Raw genomic sequence first — 17,661 nt, 5'->3', positions numbered from 1 at the left:
AAGTATAAAGCCAAATTATATATCATGCATTTCAAAAAAATGCGATATATAAAGAGTTTCTAAAATCCAGTTTTTGTTATTGTACTGTTGTTTGAAGTAAATAACTTTTTTCGGTTCATTTGATAAAAAAACGCATCAACTGTGTTACTAATTTATTCATAGTCAAATGTCAAAGCAACTGCAATCAAAAAGCCATACAGGTGCCGCCCAAAGTGGCATCAAAATTTGCACCTTAGTTTGGAAAAAAATGACTAGTCGTACTATTAATTACACTACGCTCGCAAGTGTAACAAACAGGACAGATTTAGGGGTGGGATTCGACTCCCTAGTATCCAACGTCAATAATTCCGTCATCAGTCTTGGCAATTACTTTTCCTTCAACTATTTCTTGCAAACTCCCACTGAACAAAATCCAAAGGATCGCCTCCTTTAATACTTTTTTACACCAAGGTTTACTGGGTAATGCAAATTGAATTCAGGATGCGATGAACTATAGCCATAATTAAAACAGCAATTGATTTTAAAACAAATTTGATCGCTGCCAATTCTACAAAGACTATTCGCTGAAAAGCATCTTAATTGGGAAAACTTAAAAAATTTTTATTGCTGCTCGAAGAAATTGATTTAAGAAAATCAAAACACAGCCAACAGAGTTAGAAAAGAGTCAATGAACGCAAGAAAACGAAATAAAACTTGACTTAATTTTGAAAACACTAACTTCTGTTTCAAATTAAAAAAAAAACATCGCTTTACAGCTCTTTGAATTTCAAAAATGATTGGCAATTTTTTGATAAAATTAACTGAATCAGACAAAAACTAATCAGTTCCGCTGGGAAAGCTTAAAACTAATGACCCTTTTCAAAACTAGAAGTCGATCGCTTTTTTCTTGACCTCTACACCTTTTCTGATTGATAGTAGAATGTGGAATTCGCCTTCAATTCAACAAGGAAAAGAACTGAACTCAGAAAGAAATCAAAACTCAAACCGCGAAAAAGTAAATTCCTGTAAAAATCATTGCGACCTATATAAGAGTCTGAACTACTTTCATCTCCTTTTACACAAACTCAAGTTAAAAACATAACCAACAGAAAATTGGAAACAAGTCAATGAACGCAAGTCAACGGAAAAAAACCGATGTTTTTTTGGGAAAAAAAAACTTTCGAACTTTCATGAAAATTTCTATTTTTACTTCGAACTTCTATTATTTCTAGCAGATGACATTGAATTGAAAACAAATAGTGTATATATACCTAGAAGTTTTCACACAGAGGCAAAGCAGCGCTTCGCAAACACTAGTGACTAGCGAGAACACGACAAAGCAGCTCTAGACATAAAAAAAAATGCCATAAGAAAAAGTTGAAGTAAGCCTCGGATGTGTTAGAGATCGGCGACGCCTCGGACTCGAACGTACGACCTACTGCGACCTAGAATTTATGAGTATCACACACTAACCACCGACGCTTAGTCCATCACAAACACTAGCCACAAATAAAGCCGAGAACAGATGCTATGAAATTTCCTATGCTACAGATCATGATTATAGCAAAGGCTCAGAAGTGAACATTTTTAATGAACACTTTTATTTGCGAGTTAGATTAGAAAAAAAAAGGTTCGTTCTAAAACACTAGCTGCTCTTTAGCGTAAAAAAAAGCATTTATAAGTATGAATGCACTTCTGTATCATATAAGAGCGTTTTAGATTTTTCCTGAAACAAAAAAAATCACCACGACCTATATAGGAGTCTGAACTTCGTTCATCCACTCCTTCAAGCAACACAGCAATTTAATGCTTTATTTACCGGGTCTAATGTTTTGATTCAATCAAATCGCAACTCATAATTCTATATCACAACCATTTAATTAGAAAAAATCAAAATATCACCTGAGCCTTATGTAGTTATCCTAATTACTTTTGATATTACGTTTTCAAGGCATAAAAATTCGTTTAATATCTAATCAAATCAATCTGATTAGCAGCAAGCACTGATTCGCGCGCCTTACACCATTAATTGAGATTGTACGCGCAGCGGAGGAAGCGTTCTGTACTTGACTATGACGCGTCTTTAACTGGTAACCCAACTTTGCGAGTTATCGATTTTCTCAAACTTCCGAGCTGTCGCAGAAGAAAAATACTTTTAAGTAGATAACTCATTGGAGAACTTTTAGCTGTTTAGTATATTTCATATATAAATCACCGCTCCCACACAGGATACGAACCAGATAAAAACAGAATAAATGAGATTTTAAACATGAAATTTTCTTGCCTTTTTCCCCTATTTTCGAGGTTAAGCTGTATTAAGATTGAATGTGAGAACCAATTCAAGACCTAGCTTTCGTTTCAGAACAAAATGACAAAAGGCAAGAAATTGAAGAGAATCAAAATCCCGATTTTGAAACCCTTGTTAGAAAAATCCATGTATATAATACAGTACAAAGCAGCTATCTATGTTACGAATATCACTCTCTCGTCAGCATTCCTTTTTTCCAACTGCAACAAAATCAAACCCAATGAAAGCATCCGATTACTTTGATTTTCAGCATTCAATTACTTTTAAATGTTTCAAGTAGCTAAGAATTCGCCAATTAGGCATTTTCAATCAACCGTTAGCATCTTCGGATGTTTTCACGTGGTAAGAACTTTAATCTAGTGAACTTGATCTTCTATTCACGCCATGCACTCTTCGGCCACTTCTACTTCGGCTGTCTCCTCCTTTTGCAGTTTGTTCCAATTCTGGCGTCCCATCTCATTTTCACGTTCCTGAAATGAACAATTTGATTGGTCGCCAAAAGATACAATGAAAAAACATCGGCGACGGCTCTCGAATTTTCAGCTCTTTTCCAGTTTCCCAACCCCTCTAAAATTAAAAAATAAAACTGTTCCAAAATTTTTCACTTGTCATTTTGCATGTGAGAAATGTTAAAATTCGTACGCCTGTTCACGCTGACACCTTTTAATGCAGTTTTTATTACATGAAAAATCATTTTAAATAGACGTTCATCTGTTGAATTTCAGAAAAAATCAAAGAGAGGGAACTGGAAAAGAGCCGAATTTTCTCCAAGGAGGTGGCGGAGTTTAAAAACATTTACATGCCAGCAGTAAATATTTTTGAGAAAAATTACTAGCAATGGTTTTCGGACACTTTTTGGGAAAACATTTATAAAAAAAAATTGAGTAATATTTTGTGCGCACTCCCCTCAAAATCAGATTGCAGCACTCTTGAGATAAAGATTGCGGTGGTTCCTTTAAAAAGTCTACTAGCGTGTAAGGCACCCTCCGGTGCTTCGAATTTTAACAACTCAAAAAACGCGAATTTATCGGAAATAACATCTGCATCCTTTGAGTGTTCTCTGACAGCACCGATTTACAGGGTTGGTAATTACAAATTTTGCAATTTTTTTAATCAAGTTTTTTTTATACAAATTTTGCAGAACCATAAAATTTTGTGAAGTTTTATATAAGTTCTTCGAAAAATTTAAAATGAACTAAGAAACGTCACATCTGGGAAACTAAAAGCAATTGAGCAGTCGCATTTGGACGCAAAAATTGCAACTTTTGAGAGTACTCCTATAGCACCGAAGTACAACGTTGGGAAATTCAAATCTTGAGAAATTTCACCTTAGGTTTTCTAAAAAAAAGTATTTATTGAGAACCAGAAAAAATTGCACATTTCAGCAGTCTTATTTTATGACAAAATTTGCAATCTTCGAAAGTACTCTGACAGCACACAACTACAGGGTTGGGAATTTCACTTAGTGAAGTATTTTGTAATTTAAGTTTTCTGAATATTTCCAAAAAAAACACAAAAATCGTCTTATTTCTTAAGTAAAAAGATTTGTAAATTCTTAATTGGAGGTCAAATTTGCAACCCCTGAGATTACTCTGACTGCCCTCAACTACAGGTTAGGAATTTCAAACTTTGAAATAAAAAATTAATTTGATTTTCATGAAAATTTTTTTGAAAAAAGCACAAAAACACGTCATATGTGGATAACTGCAGGCTTTTGAGCAGTCACATTTGGAGGCAAAAATTGCAACTCCTAAGAGTACCCTGACAAACTCCAATAACAGGATTGAGATCTTCAACGTTTTGAAATTTTTCAGAATCTAAGTTTTCTGAAAATTTTTTTAGAAAAAATCCTTAAAAAACCTCATATCTCGAAAACTACAAGGATTTGAGCAGCCCTGATCAGAGGCATCATTCGGAACCCCTCAGAGCACCCTCATAATTCAAATTTTGAAAAACCATAAAACCTTGAAATATTTTATTATATCTAAGTTTATAATAAATAAAAACGTCACATCTCGAAAGCTAAAAGCAACTGAGCAGTAGCATTTGGACGCAAGATTTGCAACTCCTGAGAGTTCTCTGACAGTCGTCAACTATAGGGTACGGAATTTCAAAAATCACAAGAAATGTCACATCTGGGAAACTACAAATATTTGAGCAGTCATTTTTGGAGGCAAGATTGGAAACTCCTGAGAGTACCGTGACAGAGCCTCATTAGAGAGGTAATAAAATCAAATTTTTTTCGAAATTTTTTATACCTAAGTTTTCTGAAAAACTTTGAAAAAAATCCTTAAAAAACGTCATCTCTCGAAACTACAAGAATTTGCGCAGCAATATTCAGAGGCAATATTCGCAACCCCCTGAGAGTACCCTCACAGATTCCAATAAGAGGATTGAGATCTTCAAAGTTTTGGATTTTTTATTATTTGAGTTTTTTTTGAAAATTTCGGAGAAAATCATAAAAAACGTGATATCTCGAAAATTACAAGGATTTGAGCAGTCATACTTGGCGGTAAAATTCGCAACTCCTGAGAGTACCCTGACAGAGCCTCACTACAGAGATGGTAATTTCAAGTTTTGTGAAATTTTTTAAAATTAAATTTTCTAGAAAGTTTTAAAAAATCTCGAAAATTGCCTATCTCGTAAACTAAAAGGATTTGGTTAATCATATATGGAGGCCAGAATCACAAAACCTGGGAAAACTCTTACAACTTCCTACTATTGGGTTGCTATTTTCAAACTTGATGAAAAAAAACACTGAATTTAAACTGGAAAATCAAAAAAAAACCTCAACCATTGCAATACTCGATATAGCTTAAACGTGAAAAAATTCTTTCGTTAAACATGCAAAAATAAAACGTTGAAAAAGCTTAAACATGGCGAGATAGTAAAGCCCGACTTTAAATATATAAGAGAAGAGATGAAATTTAAAAAATTAGGCGACGGGTAGACAGACATAATCAAATTAATTAAAAAAAGCAGGTATACAGACAGACAGACAGACAGACTTAATTTGGCCTCGAAAAAAAAAATACTGAAAAATAAATGAGCTTGCGGAAAACTAATTGAAAAATTTTCTTAAGCATTGCAATATATGATAAAGCTTAAACATGAAAAATTCTTTCGTTAAACATGCAAAATTATTATGCTTAAACATGGGAGATAGCTGTCACTCGCATTTAAATATAGTATAGATAGATAGATATAGATAGATAGATATAGAAGTATAGATAGATAGATAGATAGATAGATAGATAGATAGATAGATATAGATGATTGATTGGTCAATAACGGATGTCATAAAATAGTTTAAAAATGGGGGCTTTTTTACTACTATTTGCGAGTCCGCCCGTGCAGGAAAGCTTCACAACGGCAGAAAATTAAAATACGAGAGGTTTTACTATCAATTTACTTATACATTTCCTGCATTTTGATTGACAGAAGCGCCTATCAATAATCATCACAACATTTTTCTTAAAATGGTCTAGCTTATGTGAAGCCACTATTATCAAATCTACTGCCACTGGGTCAAGATCAATGACTCATCGACTATTTCTTCAACAATCAGACAATTCAATATATTTTTTGCGTACAATTCGTTAATATTTTTTTGTCCGAATGGTTTCAAGAAGCGGTGTGAAATCTAGCTGAACAATTTATGCAGGCAGTGTAAAAACGAAGTTTCTAGAAGTTTCCAGATAATTATGGAGGTTACGTACATGCAGTGCTATTGCCTCTGGTGTTTGCGTTACTGGCGTGTCATTGAGGAGGTTAGGGTCCTTTTCATCGTGGCAGTCTCCGTGTTTCACTCGCTTGAAGATCACACTCAACATGTAGTTCATAGCCCATGTGAACAAACCCGTCATTATTGATAGAGCCCCACTAAGGATAAGTGCATTGCGTAAGTTGGAATCCATTTCCTTGAAGCTAGCGGTTGCGTCACTTGAATTTTCCAAATTCGATTTTGAAGTTGATAGAAGAATTTCACTGCATTAATTTCCAGAAGCAAAAAAATGATTCTGGGCCTCCTCTTAATTTTATATATAATTTACTGCTAATAGTAGTACGCAATGTATCTGAAAAAATCTATATATTTAGAATCGGTGCCGTTTATTGCTTCATAATAGATAGTTCATCTGATTTCAAATACAATTTGAGTTTAATAACACTTCGGATCATCAAAAAATCAGAACCACGTTGCAAAGACCACCCAACTTCACATCGCTGCTAGAATAAAGTGCCAACAAATGAAAAATCTGACACGCTAGTCTGTATCCTTGTATAATTGAGCTTGTTATTTTTAACCAATATACTAGGCCGTTGCCATATCGAACCCATAAAATTACCTTAAGAAGTACTATTTTTGGCAAGGAAAAACCTCTACTTTAGGTGAATAATAATATCTCTACTTCTTTGGGTCTAACTAATTAACTAGCGTTGCTTTTTAAAACTACCGTTGAAAGCTTCAATTATTTGAGCAATTTAAGCAACTTCTTCAACAGTGGTCTTCTCAGAGACATAAATGCCGTCGAGAAACTTTCGGATGTCTTTCTTCTTGACCAACACACTCTGTTTGACAAGAGCCGAACTCCTCGAGACAGCTTCCAGGTCGTTTCCGGAGAACCAATACTCGTCCTTGACTCCCTTGGGCTGTTCGCACGTGACACCCTCGACCATCTTCACAACACGGACTCGCTTCTCCCCCAGAAAGTTTCGGATCTCAACAGTCTTCCCGCCGTCAACGATGTTCAAATTAATTGGGAAATGAGCATACACAGCCTTCATTTTGTATCGGTAACCCTTAAATGAATGAAGCATCCTCAACCCTTTAAGTTTTACAGAACTACTCAGTAAAAATTAACATCTTTCTAAGCTCAATTGTTTACAAAATGGATCAGGTTTATTGCGCAAGTTGCAGTATGAAGTTAACTAAAAGTCGAAAATTCTAAGACTTCAGCTGCTTTTTAGGGAATGAAAAGATAAGCTACAAGAATCAATACTAGCTAAAAAAAAACTGCTGTAGAATTAGTAGAACATTGAGCATTTCAATTCCTACTTTTAAACTAATCTGAAAATAGAAAGTCTTCTTGACAGGAATTTAGACTTTTTTGGAGTCCGAATGACGACAGAAAGGGTTTATCATGACACCACACTTGATGCTCTATGAGTTTTACAGGCAAGTTGATCACTTTTACGCGAATAAAAGAGACCTGGGACTTAACACGGAAATCGATTAAAAAAACCGTGTATAAACGGTGAAAACACAAGAGCAAACTAAGAATTCACGTATAAAAAACGCACAAAAAGAGGCTTTAAGAGACTTCAAAAAAGAGGACCAATTAGAGACTAGTCTGGTTTTAAGAGACCAAGAGGTCATCCTGCTTACAGGTAGTACCAGATTTTTGAAGAGAAAAAATCACGTCATAGATTCTTCCCATTCTTTTGAATTAGAATTTGAATTAGATTTGCAAATTGTGCGCGTAAAAAGATGTTCCTAAAATTTAAAAAACCGAACTGGTCATATATCTAAAACTACTAAATTTCATCTGATATGTGAAGTTTAAAGGGTCATATTAAGGTCGGTCGACAGCTAAGGTCGACAAAAATGATAAAATGCCAAATATCGACTGTTTACAGGTTTTGATCATTCATCTTTCGTGAATTGAAGATTTGAAAACAACCCATATGCGTACCCAGACAGCATCCCACAATTGAGGATTTCAAGTTTTGTTAGTTTTTTTAAATCTACGTTTTTTAAAAACAATTTACAAACAGTGATAAAAAGCATATCTCGAATAGTAAAAGGAATTGAGAAGTCAGGTTTGGAGGTCTTATTTTCACATCAAAAGTGTACTCTGACCAATCACCACCATAAGATAGAAAAATCAAGTTTTGGTGGTCTTTAATCTAAGTTTTTCAAAAAAGAAAAACTTAAAAATCAGAAAAAACACCATATCTCGGAAATCAAACCAAATTGAGCAGTAAGATTTGGAGCCCAGATTTGCAACCACTCAGTGTCCCCTGAAAAAATGCCACAATGGAGTAGAGAATTTCAATATTTGTAAAAAAAAAAAATGAAACATCATAAACAACACCATATCTCGGAAACCAAAAGAACTTGTTGAGAAGTAATAATTGGAGATCAGATTTGCAAACCCTGAGGGTACCCAGACAACGACCAACCATATAGAAAAGAAATTTACGTTTCGGTTTAGCTTTTTTGATTCTAAGTTTTATCGAAAAAATCATAAAAAGAAGACATATCTCGGAAAACACTAAGATTTAAGCAGTAGTATTTGGAGACTAGATTTGCATCCATTGAATTAACCGTAGAGTACCCCACCGGTAGAGTACATAACTTCAAGTTTATTTGAACTTTTTCTATAGAAAAATAGAGAAATTCAAGTTTAGTTAATTTTTTCTATTAAAAACTTGAAAAATCATTTAAAAAACCGTATCTCGGAAACCAAATGAATTTGAGCAGTAATTTTTGAAGGCCAGATTTTCATTCGTTAAATAACCCAGACAGCGCCCCACCTTAGAACTTCGAATTTCATTTTTGTTTTCAAATAAACTATTACGAAAAGCTTTTAAAAATTTGCATTGTGAAAGAAGCAAAAAAACTGACATTTAAAGCATTCATGCTTCAACAGATGTGTGGTTTAGATCGAGGATGAACCTGGAAATCAGAAAACTTCTGAAGCATTGCAAGAAACGATTTAACTTAAACCTGCAAAAAAACTTTCGCTCGGCATGCAAAACAAATACATTGATACATCATGTCAACAAAGAAAAAATTTAAACATGTGTCACACGAAAGGCCAGTTTAACATTTAACAGGCGAAGCTGAGCTTCTCACCACTTGCAATACAAAACAAGAAAGCCGCAAAAAAACGACAATTTCGAAAAAACTAGATCTATCAAAATGAGTAAGGCTACGTTTGAAAGACAATAGAATGTGGAACTAGCATGGGAAAAAATACCAAGCAGTAACAAAGCCGAAAACAACTTTGGAGAAACCTGTTAAGCCTAAAAAAAACCCAGACAGACCCACACATCAAATTTGTTTGCTCGTCATATGAAACAATTTGAGGCCCTTAAGCCGATATATTATAAGGCCAAAACCTATAAAACCGAAAACGAAAAAAAAAAGACAAAAAAGCTGAAAAAAATCAAAAAAATTACTTCCCCTTCACCCTCAAAACACACACACAAGCTCATACAAACATTTTTCGCTCGTCCAAAGACGCAAATTGAGGCCATTAAGCCGATTTAAAACAAGCCGAAACCTATCAAGCGGAAAAAAATAAAAAATAAAAAACCGAAAAAAATTGTTGTCATGAAAATCAAAATTCAGATTGAAACTGCTCAAAAATAGGACACTAAACCGATAAATTATAAACCGAAATGGTTTAGGCAGAATAAAACTAGAGGCCAGCTAAAGCTGGGAACACCTATTTGAGAATTTTTAAGCTTTTTGTACTGATGCGGAAGGACAAGGTTAATTTCAAAAACTGGACTTCACCCAAAACCTTAGTTGGTTCTCTTCTAAAATAACTGATTTTTTAGTTCGATTTAGCAGATTTTCAAAATTTGCTTCAATTTTCTTAAATATTGAAAAGAATACAAGACCCTGTTAGGCAGAAAGATACCTAAAACGTTGCTCATTAGATTTGTGGGTAAGTTGCGAGAAAAGTCAAAAAGTTTCAAAAAACTGTCAAAAATCGAAAATTGGATTTTTCCGAAGGTCATAAACTCTTGTTTAAAAAATAAGGGGTAACTGCTTATGCAGCGGAGCTCCCCACAGCCCGTACTACTTACGGAACCAAAACCTCTGATTTGGAAAAAAAAAGTTATCGAGAAAAGTAAAAAGTTTCAAAAAACGGTCCAAAAATTGAAATTTTGACTTCGCCGAGGGCCTCAACTTTTCGGGTAAAATAAATTGGGGGTAATCGCTTCTGCAGGAGAGCTCGCCACAATCTGTCTTTTCGATTGCAACTAAACTCTCAGATTTGGGATGGTAGTTTTCAAGAAATGTTTAAAAAATTCAAAAACAGTAAAAAATCGAAAATTTGACTTTTCCGAGAGCCTTAATTTTTTTAAGTTAACTTCCCACAACCATTTCTACTCAATGAGACCATAACCTCAGATTTGGGAGGATATTTTTCGAGAAAGGTATCAAAAAAAATTTCTAAAAATCAAAAAAATTGAATTTTTTGAGAGCCATAACTTTTACTGTTAAACAAATTGGGCGTAGGCGCTATTGCAGGGGAGCTTACCACAACCATCTCTATCGATTGAACCCAAAATCTCAGATTTGGGAGGGTAGTTTTCAAGAAAAAGTAAAAAAAATCAAAAATATGGGGAAGGTAAAAAGAGACTAGATGATTATGTAGGCACACAGGGGATTGGGTGGACTTCTCGTTGGTACCACTTTTTATGAAAATTGGTCGAGTATTTTTGGAGAAAAACTAAAGTTTTGAAAAAAGTTTCAAAGCGTCTCAAAAAAATGAATTAAAAAAAAAAACGGTCGTTCAATTGTGGATTTTGAGAACGCTTTCAACACGCTAGACCGCACCGAGATCCTCCTTCAAGTTCGCAACCGTCTTCCCGGTCTCTCCGCCTTTGTTGAGTTTACCTACGGTCACCACAGTCGTCTGCTGTTCGAGGATGTCATTCTCAACAGCGAGAAAGCAGTTCAATAGGGGGATCCGCTAGGGCCTCTCATTTTTGCGGTCACCCTGCACTCTCTTGTCGAATCTCTCAAGTCGGAAGTCCCCGGTCTCACCCTCAACTGCTGGTACCTTGATGATGGTATTTGTGCCGGCGACGAAGACTCCTTGCTCAAGGCTCTCGAATTCATCACTTCCAACGGCTTGCATCTCGGCCTCAAAGTCAAGCACAGTAAGTGTGAGTTGTGGGCCCCTGTGGAGTTCTCGTCCATCCCCGTTTCTATCCCGAGAGCAGCGTCTAATGGCTTCGAGCTTCTTGGCGCCCCCATTGGTGATACTGAGTTCTCAGTTAAAGTCCTGGACAAACGCATCTCGAAAGCCACCAAATGTCTTGAAAAGTTACCTCTTCTTGATGACCCCCAGCTCTCACTTGGCATCACTCGCACTTGCCTTGCTGCTCCCAAGCTGACGTACTCTCTTCGCACTCAGCCGCCCTCTCAGCCTGTCGCAGCTTCCCTGCAATTTTCTGATGAACTCCTCCGCGATGCTCTTTCTGTCATAGTTGGCTCACCTGTTCCTGATCTTGCCTGGTCCCAGTCTTCCCTGCCTATCAAAGATGGCGGACTTGGCGTCCGGCAAGCTCGCGACCAACACATCCCTGCCTTCCTAGGGTCTTCGTGTCAGTCAGCTCATTTGGTCTCGTTTCTTACCGAATGCGACATCACTGATACGCCGGAGTTCCTGCGTGCCTCAAACGACTTCCGTGAACAGTCTGGAAGCGTTAACACTCCCGGTTTTACTCAAGAAGCTTTCCAAGAGAAACTCGATAAGGCCACCTACAACGCTTTCTTCTCGTCTCTTCCCGATTCCCGCGAGCAAGCTCGTCTCCAGTCGCTCTCTCTGCCTTACGCCGGCGCTTGGCTTACCGCAGTCCCCATAAAAGGTCTTGGCCTGCACCTGCTACCTGCTGAGTTCCAAGCTGCTGTCAGATACCGCCTTGGTCTTCCTGTGTTCGCGTCTGCTCGTAGGTGCCCCGCGTGTCCGTCTGGCATTCTGGACGTCCTCGGGGACCACGCTGTCGCTTGTGGGGGGAGTGGTGGCCGGATCTCCCGTCACGACAGACTACGGGACATTATTTTCAATGCTACCACGGCTGCCTCTTTAGCCCCCATCAAGGGGCAACGGAACCTCATCCCTGGAGAACGGTCCAAACCCGGCTATATTTTTGTTCCTACTTGGAGCGCTGGTCGCCCAGCTGCTTTCGACGTCACCTTGACATCCCCGCTGCAGTTATCTCTTTTCTTTCGTGCGGCGGAGACCCCCGGGGCGTCCCTGGAAGTTGCTGAGGACCGCAAATTTTCGAAACACGAGAAAAACTGTGAGGAACAAGGAATCAGTTTTTTCCCGTTAGCAGTCGAAACGCTCGGGGGTTGGTCCGCTTTAGCTATCAAAACCCTCAAGTCAGTTGCTATCCTCGCTGATGCCAGACGTTCTGGTTCACGTGACGCTCGTGTTGCCCCAGTTGGCCTTCTCCAGAGCCTCTCAGTGTGCCTCATGAGAGGAAACGCCACTATGATTGTCAGTCGGGCCATCTAGTCTTGTGCAGTTTATTACGTTTTTGCCTTCCCAATTCTGGTGCTCCTTTGTTCCTTTGCCGTTAGTGCATTCCCCCTCTCTTTTCAATCCTCAATGGTTCATCCCACATTTGTTGTTTGTTTTGTATTCGGTGTTTTGTATTCGGTGTTTGTTGTGTATTCGGTAATTATATGTATATTCAGTAATTAAAATATTTTTCATCTTTTATTTGCGAGTTAGGTTAGAAAAAAAGAAAGTCCGTAATAACACACTAAGCTGATCGTAAGTGTGAATATTGTATAGATAGATTAAAAACTTACGTATGTAACACCCTTGAACAGATTTTCAATATGGGAGCATACGGTCCTCAGGCCAGCCAGTTCCTTCCTGGATCCAAACCACTTCCTCACAGTGATCTTTCCACTTTTCTTATTGTGCTCGATCTGCACGTTGTTGCGGTTGAAGCTCCTCTTTAGCATTCCTCTTTTCCCTTTCACTTCCACGGATCGTCCGAGCACTGAGAAGTCAACTCCTTCTGGAACCTTGATGGATTGCGACGATTCGATGGCTCTCATTTTGCGATCTGAAAACCAACCTTTGTCAGTTTCTTATCTCTAAAAATTTGCAAATAGAAACAACTCGGATAAAACGTTTCAACGAAAGAGTGTACTAAGCTACAGGACAATCTAACTACATTACAAATACAAATGGATTTAAGTTATGCAGAGCTGGAGGTCAACGCTGAAATAAGACTATCTGTTTTATCGTCGTCTGTATAGTAGCCTTTCCATCTAAGATGCCAGGCTACACTGGTAACTGCTGACACTGTTTTGAACTGGTGAACAACATTGCGGGGTATGAAGTAGATATCATTGTGATATAATTTTATTTTCGAATACCGAACACCTTCCCTTGCCATCAGGTTCAATTTTGCGTCATCTATCCACTCTGGGCATTGAGTTGCCGGCGGCTCAAATAAATCAAGCCTTAGTAAGTCCACGACTTTGTTAAAACTGGGAGCTTCAAAACAAATAATATCTTTCACTACTCGATCTAGCCGCGAGGAGTTTGATATATGATCCGGATTCACTGCTTGTACAAGCCCAACTGCAGCTACAGTTCGTCGATCAAGTCCATCTCCTGAGTGATCTGCGTGAGGGTTTGTTCTGTCGGCGAACATAACTTCCCTTGCTTTCCGCTTCGACCGTGGCGACGAAAACATCGCTGAAATGCCATCTTGCCTTTCTCTTGCTGGCGAATTTTTACTATCACATGTAGGCACTAATTGTTCGCCCGGTCTAGTCCAAAGAATTGGCCCATCGTCTGATTTAGAGGGATTTTCTAGTTCCAAAATTGAATGTTTTCCCCAAGGTAATGAACTTTTTAGGAAACAGTTGCTTTCAAGATGACCAAGAAACTCAGGAAAATATCCACCACTTTCTTCACTGTGTGTGCCCACTACATTAACCTGTAAAAGAGGTCCATATCTAAACGTTCCGCAGCAATAAGCTTCATTAACGGTTTCAACATAATCACTCAAAGTCAAAGTTTCAATTCTGTTCTTGTCAAGGATCGACTGTGCCCTAACTTTCATTTCAGGATTTATCTTAAGCAACTCAAGAATCAAGTCCGGTAACCCAGCTAGGCCATTTCTTATTATTCCCATACAAAATGGTATGCTTTCATCGAACAATTTATGAAAGAAGTGGTCCACTACTTGTTCCTCAGATATGCCACCCGAATCTCCATTAACGAGCAGAATTTTTCCTCCACCATTTGGATCAGTTTGAACGACAAATTTGTCACCCACGGCATCTTCGTGAAGCTTAGGGAATTTCGATTGATGATAACTTGTTTCGGAGAGGTCTGCTTCGTGATCTCTCTTTCCAAGCATTTTTTATTTAAGTTTCAAGCTTTTTCAGGCACGAGGACTTTCAATCATTCATTGCCTTCTGAAATGAATGTCGACAAAACCTATACCTGAATGATATTGAGCTTACACAACCAACACTAACTAGAAAGAAGAAAACCAAACATAAACAAGAGACTGCATTGAAAAGCACATATTGGTTGGTATCGAATGGGCTTCAAAAAACGGCATGCTTTTTAATGTTGCCAAAAGCGTCTTTATTCATTTTGCAAATTATCATACAAGACCAACCCCTTTTCATTTGAAAATGGCTGATCAAGTAATTTCAAACAATTTAAAATGGGGTCCACATTTTGCAAAAAAAAAATTAAAAAATGCTACGCTACTTTCTTACTTTCTTTTCCATTCACCCGACTATTCCATTTGCACTGCCCATAACAGTGAAAGTTAGACTAATCAAATCTTATATGTTCTCTTCTCTTTTTTTTTACTGTTCAGCAATATGGTTCCCAAATGAAGCTGAGACAAAGAGTATCGAACAACTTCAATCCCGTGTCACCAAGTGGATAACGAGCAGTGACACAAGGGAACGACTAATGAAAAGCAAATTAATGCCAGTTCGACAATTTTTCGAGTATCTAGATTTAGTGCTTTTTAATTCACTTTTGAACGGGAAACAAAATTTCGAGGCTTGGAATTCAGTAAGTCTGAAATATGATGTTGGTTATTGTTGTTGTTGTTGTGAATTTTCAGTAGGATACTGATGGGATGATATCCACAAAGTTCTCAAAATTTTGTCCAGTTATTTCGGCAAATGTTGCAGTCACAGAGGACCCATGTGCACTTGTTTTGTTCTGAGAATTGATCGTCGAAAAACTTCCACATCATCTGTATCAATCTTCGCTTTAAGCCTCGCATTTCTCGAAATTCAACTTTCTGATTTAGTCGGTATATTAGACGGCACGTCCTGAATGTATACTCTTCTCTAGCTTTTTCAGTTCTGGTCGTAATTAGGTTGAAAATTTCTTTCGTTCTTCCTGGATTTTCAATTATTGCCGGGAGCTTAATGTGATCGTTTTCTTCATGCATGAATTTCTCCATCATCAGTAAAACGTTCAGCTGGAGGAACAACGCCAGAGGCAGGATGTTTAACAATCTCAGCTGCTCTGTATAATCAGAATCGTTTCCCATGATCCATTTTAAGACTTTTTTCGGAAATTTTACAGTCTCCCTAGGTCGTTTCTTGAGATATTGCAAATAATTAGACCATACGTTAGAACAGGATTTTCTACGGATTTGTACACACCAAATTTTACGCGAGTTTTGACTTTGCAATTTGATGCAAAAGAACGTTTTATTCGCTTTCGACATTCTTGAGTCAATATAGGTTGTCCATGTTAAATGTTTGGACACATGTACTCCTGGATCTTTTATCACTTTCGGGCTTTCCACTGCTGTTTCACAAAGAATGAATTCGTGTTGATTTCCTCTAAATTCGGTTTTAAAACATTTGTCCAGTGCAACACTCATTTTGTTTTTGTCTACCCAGTTTTCCAAGCTTTTTAGGTCCTGCTGGATGTCCTTTGTGTCTACATTCACTGCTAGTAAGTTAAGGTCGTCTGCAAAGATATATGGGTCACAAAATTTCAATACTTCAGGAAAATCATTTATGAAGATGCAGTTGAATAATGGACCAATCAACGATCCTTGTGGTACGCCACTTGTAATTTCTAAAGTTTCTGATGAGAAATTGTCAGCACGAACACTTTGTTTCCTAGTGCTGAGATAGTCTGAGATTATTGATTATTTCTGGGAAACAGCCTCCAACTCCAATGTTAATCATTTTCTGTAGTAGTTCGTAGTGCAGAATTTTGTCGAATGACTTAGAGAAGTCAGCAGAGAATGCGATCACATGGTTTTCAGAGTTCTTGTCAATTGCTTCGTAGATTTCTTTCAAGAAAGATAGCATGTTTGTAACAACTGAACAGTTTTTAACAAAACCGTACTGACTTCTTGTGAGAAATTTGTTGAAATGTTCGTACAGCATTGGATACATGCATTTTTCCCGGAATTTACTCATGATATTTAGGAGTGACACCGCCCTGTAGTTTTCCATTAGTCGTTTGTCACCTTTCTTGTAAATAGGCGACACAGCCGCAACTTTCCATTTAACTGTTATTTTCCTTAGCCTCTTGATGTTTTTAAAAACGCAATGCAAAATAGTGGTCTTTTCTCTGGCCGTTCACGGGAAGAAAATCGGTGTGAGTCTATCTGGGCCCCGCGATTTTGTTATGTCAAGCTCTGTTATAATTTGATAAAAGACCGAGTGAAAATTTTCATTCAAAAAGTTCACTTTTTCTTTGGCTTTGGAAACAGCTATGTCGTCCTTGATCATAGTCTTTGGGAGAGTTTCTGATTTTTTCAGACTCTTAAAGTGTTTGAAAAATAAATAGTGTTGCGAATGGACATCAGATTTTCCTGATAATTTAATCTATCTTCCTCTACTGCTTCTTTCACCATTCTATCTAGAGATAGAATGAGATTTCTGCGGTAGCTTGTAGGTTTCAATTTGTATTTTCTAGTTTGTGTTCGCAGTTTGTTCATGATGTGTGAGGTACTTGGCGTAATCCATGGCAGAAGTGATTGGCGACGTCTCGTTCTTCTGGGCACATGTTAGTTTACCAAATTTTCTATTGAAGTTTATGTGACATACTGGTGAGAAAGGCTCACTTAGTATTGATTTCTTGATTTCGTTATAGTCCACGCTACCGAAGCTTCAAAAGTTTTCAATAGCAACTATTTCCTCAGGGTGAGGACATTCAAGAAGGATGCTGATTGCTTTGTGGTCTGAGCAATTGTAAATTTTTGAGAAATTTTCGTCAGGAGTCGCATGAATGTGACAATATTTGAATAATGTAATATCTAGGGTGTTTTTGCCACAAGTTGGAAAATATATTGCCTGCTCGAACTGATGTTGCTCGATCAGTTCAATTATTGAGTTTTCTTCATTTTTGGTGCTACTATAGTCAATACAGTTTGCATTTGGAAAATTTACATCTACGCAAATAAGTGTTGCAGTTGATTGATTTGATTTCTCGATTTCATTTAAAATTTGTGCAAAATCGCCTAGACAATAGCGATAATTGCTGCTCGAAGGTGGATTGTAAAAACAGCAGACAATAATTCGCTCGTCGTTCATTTGGATGCTGCAAGTTAAACAACATTCAGGTTGCTTATTTGGCAGTAAATTAGATGAA

At 37.4% G+C, this 17,661-nt stretch overlaps 2 protein-coding genes across 2 annotated transcripts; both read right to left on the bottom strand.

The window, feature by feature from the left end:
* Positions 1 to 6,738: 6,738 nt before the first annotated feature.
* LOC134848415 (large ribosomal subunit protein uL6-like) lies at positions 6,739 to 13,125 on the bottom strand. The gene is made up of 2 exons (XM_063865855.1): positions 12,855 to 13,125; positions 6,739 to 7,087 (listed from the first exon to the last, which is right to left on the bottom strand). The coding sequence occupies exons 1-2, from the start codon at positions 13,107 to 13,109 to the stop codon at positions 6,770 to 6,772; spliced, it is 573 nt and encodes a 190-aa protein (XP_063721925.1). The 5' UTR covers positions 13,110 to 13,125; the 3' UTR covers positions 6,739 to 6,769.
* Positions 13,126 to 13,209: 84 nt separating this feature from the next.
* LOC134847798 (lysine-specific demethylase RSBN1L-like) lies at positions 13,210 to 14,513 on the bottom strand. Its single transcript, XM_063865016.1, has 2 exons — positions 14,252 to 14,513; positions 13,210 to 14,002 (listed from the first exon to the last, which is right to left on the bottom strand). Exons 1-2 carry the CDS (start codon positions 14,426 to 14,428, stop codon positions 13,253 to 13,255), a joined length of 927 nt encoding a protein of 308 aa, XP_063721086.1. The 5' UTR covers positions 14,429 to 14,513; the 3' UTR covers positions 13,210 to 13,252.
* Between the last annotated feature and the right edge of the window lie 3,148 nt (positions 14,514 to 17,661).

Source organism: Symsagittifera roscoffensis, chromosome 6 (genome assembly GCF_963678635.1).
Source record: "Symsagittifera roscoffensis chromosome 6, txSymRosc1.1, whole genome shotgun sequence".
Classification (NCBI taxonomy): Eukaryota; Metazoa; Xenacoelomorpha; order Acoela; family Convolutidae; genus Symsagittifera; species Symsagittifera roscoffensis.
The sequence above is the reverse complement of the archived record's forward strand: the minus strand, read 5'-3'. Positions and strand labels throughout refer to the sequence as shown.

Coding starts and splice junctions, on each gene's coding strand:
- LOC134847798 (XM_063865016.1), bottom strand. CDS start 14,428: ATGCTTGGAAAGAGAGATCACGAAGCAGACCTCTCCGAAACAAGTTAT. Junction 14,003..14,251: donor GTGGCATATCTGAGGAACAA/GTAGTGGACCAC, acceptor CCTCTTTTACAG/GTTAATGTAGTGGGCACACA.
- LOC134848415 (XM_063865855.1), bottom strand. CDS start 13,109: ATGAGAGCCATCGAATCGTCGCAATCCATCAAGGTTCCAGAAGGAGTT. Junction 7,088..12,854: donor TGTTCAAGGGTGTTACATAC/GTAAGTTTTTAA, acceptor CATTCATTTAAG/GGTTACCGATACAAAATGAA.